This window comes from Limulus polyphemus, unplaced genomic scaffold (assembly GCF_000517525.1).
Source record: "Limulus polyphemus unplaced genomic scaffold, Limulus_polyphemus-2.1.2 Scaffold2901, whole genome shotgun sequence".
Classification (NCBI taxonomy): Eukaryota; Metazoa; Arthropoda; class Merostomata; order Xiphosura; family Limulidae; genus Limulus; species Limulus polyphemus.
Window position 1 is genome coordinate 34,672 of NW_013668511.1, and position 5,550 is coordinate 40,221.

At 31.4% G+C, this 5,550-nt stretch overlaps 1 protein-coding gene across 1 annotated transcript in view; it reads left to right on the forward strand.

Moving 5' to 3' along the window:
* LOC106468174 (phosphatidylinositol 3-kinase regulatory subunit gamma-like) overlaps nt 1-2,540 on the forward strand; it is a gene marked incomplete at its 5' end in the record, with an annotated part of 9,784 nt that extends 7,244 nt beyond the window's left edge. Inside the window, one exon of the mRNA XM_022396480.1 lies at nt 1,270-2,540. Coding sequence (XP_022252188.1) covers nt 1,270-1,540 — 271 coding nt within the window. The remainder of the gene's footprint in view (nt 1-1,269) is intronic.
* Nucleotides 2,541-5,550: the final 3,010 nt, after the last annotated feature.

A 5,550-nucleotide genomic window follows, 5' to 3' on the forward strand; every position in this document is an offset into this window, starting at 1 on the left:
AGCTCTGTATGTTTTGGTATGTAAAAGTTCTTGACATCTTATTATATTAACCCTAGAATTACTTGTGAGAGCTCTGTATGTTTTGGTATGTAAAAGTTCTTGACATCTTATTATATTAACCCTAGAATTACTTGTGAGAGCTCTGTATGTTTTGGTATGTAAAAGTTCGTGACATCTTATTGTATTAACCTAGAATTACCAAAAGGGCCAGGATTCCACGTGCGTTTTACTAATTTCCAAACTATGTATTTATCAACTTAGCAATCAGTGTGTTTAAAGGAAAACAAAGTTTGATGATAAAGAGGATAATAACTCTTATGATGAACAACATTGTTTATATATATCAGAAGGGACACGGATAAACGTTTCAGAATTCTACAGATTCTACCTTCAGCATCTAAGGCAAAAATACATTTTGACGGGAAGCAAATGTCAAGGTTAACTTTAAAGTCCTATTTTTCACAGGTACGGTATACATCCAGAGAACCATTGCAATTATTTCCACCAATTACAGAAGGGGTTCGTCCCTCTGGACATTTTGCGTACAAAATGAATAATTTCATCCAATTTTCGGTTTGTTCTTTACACTGAGTGTTTAAACAGGCAAAAACATAAAATGGCTCAGTGATATGCAATATTTTGACCGTACTGGAGCAAATGGAAGAAAAACAAGTCAGTAGTTTAAGGGTTCAAATCTGTATTGCAGACTCGCATAGTTATTTGTTGTTCTGTAAGACACATAATATAGACTAGTCAGTAAATTAACATTTCTTGAATTTTGGTTATAGAAACATGTTAGTTTTTAATGCTTTTTGTATTGAAAGATTCAGCATGAGTTGCTTGCTAGAAGGTTTTTTTTTATTCAACAGAACTTAAATCTTGGGCTGTTATTTTGTACATATCAAAACTCTGTTAATGGCATTTTTTTGTTCAATTCAAAAACATAAAGATCCATTACGTTACATTCCTCATGATCAGCTCAGCTAGGTTAAGTTTCATAATCTGATGTTTAGTTTGTGGAGCTAGTGTTCTGGTTTCAGATGGTAGTATTTCAGTTTTGTGTATTGTTTAAAAGCTGTGTAGTAACGAGTATCGTGTATTCATCACATGAACAACAAAATTTATGTTTTGTTTTTCATCACCTTAATTGTGCAGTTTGACGATGTTAAAAATGTACTGTTACAGTTGAGCATATGTGTTCAAGGTGTGCCTTTGCGTTTGTTAATTTATATTGTTGTTTTTTACGTAAAAACACCTCTATCGTTAAAGACAAACAAAAATAATTTCGATAACTGGGAGAAAACTAAAAAAAAATGTGTCTTTTTTCAGAGCTGATGGCAAGGTAGGGCACTGTTTGATCCATAAGACAGGTAAAGGCTATGGTTTTGCCGAGCCATATGACGTCCATCCGACCCTGAAGAGCTTGGTACTTCACTATGCTCAGAACTCCCTTGAAGAACACAATGTTTCTTTACAAACAACTTTAAAACATCCTGTTTTTGCAGTACAACCAGATCATTTTGTTAGTTTTTCAATATGATGGAAGGATGTAACGTATTGATTGATTTGCTTCTTCCATCTATAGATAAGATCACATTAGGTCATTTGGAGACTGTCGGTAATGTTTTCACTGAAGTAGAGAACAATATAAATGAAATAATGAAAAAAAAAACTCATATTTTAAGAATTCGTTCAACCAGTTCTGAATTACATCTAAAATTTCCAGTGTCACAATAAATATGGTTTGAGTTCTCCTCAGGTTGTAAAATTATTAGAATCTTTGCACGAGTACTTTATTTTTTTATAGAAATCTTAATTAACCCATTAACTGCGGATGACGGATATTTCCATCATTGAACTTCTATGGCTTAGCTGCGAATGACGGAGATATCCGTCAGTCGCACATATATAACTCTATGCGAATGACAATAATTGCCGTTTTATTGTGATTGATGGCAACTCAGTTTTATCTGTGAGTCAGAAAACAGCAACTGAGCTGCTCCTGCATCAGTTAATGGGTTAAAGTCATTGTTGCTATATAAATACTTTACACATAAAGCTTTTCTATTAAAGTAATCCTACAGTACAAGTATTTGTTATGATGTTAATAATGTTTTCTGTCTAAGAGAAATTGTTAAGCACAAGATCGGATGTATATTTTAATGTATATGTATTGTTTCTTTGACAAATTATCTGTACAGTTTCCAGATATTGTTTACTTCATTGTGTTTTATAGATTGGGTTGTAATGGTTAGGGTTGTTATTGTTATAACAAAATGACGAGTAAGCCTTACATTAATACACGCGAGGTTCAAACAATCATGACATTGTAGGTTTGACTGACTTGAGAAAAATATACAGATATGAAAGATTTAACGTAAAAACATTTATTGAACGTTATTTTAAAATATATTATTAAGCTTCATTAACGTATATTCTGTTATAATTCAAAACCCTCTTTTTTTAACATTTATCTTATGACTCTGTTAATTTGGATGGGCTAGCTTGGCTAATTGACTTAGTTGAAAGGTAAAAAAAAACCCACAAGATGATACTAATTGTGTAGGGTTTCAGTACTTAAAACAAGGGTATTTGAATTAGGCTTACCCTAATACTTGTTTTGTGCACATTAAGCTTGTGCTCATATTTTCCACGTGTTTTCCCCGTGACCATCTCTCGATTACTGCGTGAAGAACATTATATGATTCTTCGGCTCCTCACTGATTGGTTGCCATGTTTATCCCAAAAGACCATTGTAGCTTTTATAAAACACCAACTATCTGCTATTTAAACTGTTAATCATTCATATTCACCTGTATGTTAGCATTGGCCAATCTCCATTTTGTATCCAGCGTATCCAGGTCTCTATAATCTGTGTTCGTCTAACTGAACAAGATGGTAATTAAAATCATGTTAACTACCCTCTTCAACCAACCTTGATTTGTGAAACCAACATTTCATCCTGTGTTGTACTTACATAGATTAATTGGATTCAGATTGTGATTAGATGCCGTCTATCTGTGCTCTGCCCACCATTAATTCTGAGCCAAGTTATACATGTCTTGAAGTGAGTGTGACATGTACATACTCTAAACCTAGTACTTAAACAAGTTGAAAATAATTAAGACTGAAATGTGTGTGAAAGTTTAAACGTTTTAATATTCAAAGGAAGAATTATGCCTATTTGTTTTCTAAGTTTTTTTCTTTCAAATGTATGATACAATTTGCAAAAAAAAAGCCCTACATAGAAATGTTTTGTAAGCATGTTTTTGAGAGAAGAGCCTTACGATGGTACTGTATGTAGTGTGGGAATACTTATTTGACATGAGATCAAAATAACATTTGTTGTTGTTGTTTTCTAGTAAAGTCTGAAAGAGCGAAATACATTTTCTTTGAGAGTGATGCCTAGTTTCATGGGTCACTTACTGTCATATGGTATGGTCGGTCTAGCTATCAAGTCTTCGTCGTTTGGAATATTATAGACAGGTGTGATCACAGAGTTGTGATTTGGCAGTATATACTATGAGAACAATAGTGTTTTAAGTAAACTACCGTATTCTTTGTTATTCATAAGGTACATCAACAAAAACGTTTACTTTGTTTTAAAAACTTGTTAATATAATCTCCAGACATCCCGCGTCTAATTAAGGAAAGTGAATGATACCCACTTATAGATTAAATAAAACTTTTATTTTTTTTACCTTTCATTATTTTAATATGTAACCACGTATGCTAAGTGGTTTAATGTTTAAAGGAAATGCTTGTTGTTTTTTCAACCACAACAACAATAAATGTTCCCCCATGGAATATTTTTTTTATATTTTTCATAATGACAGTGTATAGGATGATTATAAAAAAAAATCTTTTTTAAAATTATTATATCATAAAACTACCTGTTCTATGGTCTATGGGAATCTAATTTCATGAGTTTTTTTCAAGAAAGTTTGGATTTCAAAAACTGTCACATAAGTTGTACAATAAGCTTTCTATGATATCAGGCCTATCTCCAAGTGAAGTTGCTAGTATTAGCGTAAGATATCAGGCCTATCTCCAAGTGAAGTTACTAGTAAAAAAAAACAATGCTAGTTTGTGGGAAAAGCAGTTTATGTGTTTAGTGTAATATGATTTTAAAATATGCTGTGTTAGGAACAAATTTTCGTGAATAAAACTCACGATTCTTGGTGTGCCTCCAGTAAAATTGTGGAACTTGTAGTTTCGAAATATCATTTTTAGATGTTGAATTTTCTTTAAAATTTCCCTGTACACTTCTTAACAACAAAATCATCTGTTGAACGTCTGCCATATTTGTTGTTAAGAATGTTGATATATATATATTATAACTTAATTAGAGATTCAAAAATTAACAATACTATTTATTACAAAATTTATGGTATGAAGTATTCATATATTTTAATGCAATTTGTAGAAGGAGAAAAATATATATTTTTTATATTTAAGGCACAATATTCATACAGAGTTTTAACTTCAGTGTAAAACTACTTTTTTATGTTACATAGTAATAATGTTTCTTTGCCCATAATTAACAAGATAAACAATGCTACTCATTGCAGTATCCTGTCATAGGGCTACAGTTGTTTTACAAAGGTGTGTATCTACCCACACAAGACTGACTTTAGCCAGTAGGTATTGTGTTGGTTTGTAGAAAAACAACAAAAGTTTCAATTCTACAAATACATATATATGGAAATAGAACTGTATTATCTTTAGTTTAACATCTGCACCAAGTATTTTATACCAAATGTGAATACATTTCTGTTGAATATATAGAATATATATATATATGCCCAAATGATATAGGAAATTACTGATTTATTCATATAATTATTATTCATATAATGTAAAATGTTACACCCCTCATTCTTCGGTTTTGATGGTTGTAAAAATATGGAGTAGCTTTTTTGTGGTGTACAACTTTAAAAACAATATTTGTTAATATAGCATTTTTTTTAAGCTTAACCCTTTTTTTTAGTATCCCTTGTGTGATAAACAACATGATATGATTTTAAAGTAGATATATAAAAAAATAGCTAGTCATATGTGTAGATCATCAGCTCTTCTAAAAACAAATCAGGGTCAATACAGGAATTTATTGGGTAAATCTTAGGAAGATTAGCAGATAATTCCAGTAATTGAAAGTTGTAGCTCTTCAAAAAAAAAATCAATAAAAACCTCCATTTTAATTTTGTCTTGTTTTTGTTTTTTTTAATACAGGGTAATGCAAAAATCAATGCACCACTCTGATATTTCTAAGTCCTGCCCTCTTAACTTTTAGAATGGTTTTTCTACTCATTTATCACCAAATAGCATGAAACTGGTTCTTCGGCCAACCAACAAACATCACCGTGAGACGAAACAGTCTCCAACCTCAAATTATACTCCTTAACGATATCCCAAACAATTATATCAATAGAAGGGAAAAGGCGAGTTAGTGTAACCTAAAAATTCGGTATTTAGAAATATCACCAGTAGAAAGACTTTCCGAGTGAAAGTAAATAAAGATGTATAATAATGATATGTCGTTGTGTACGG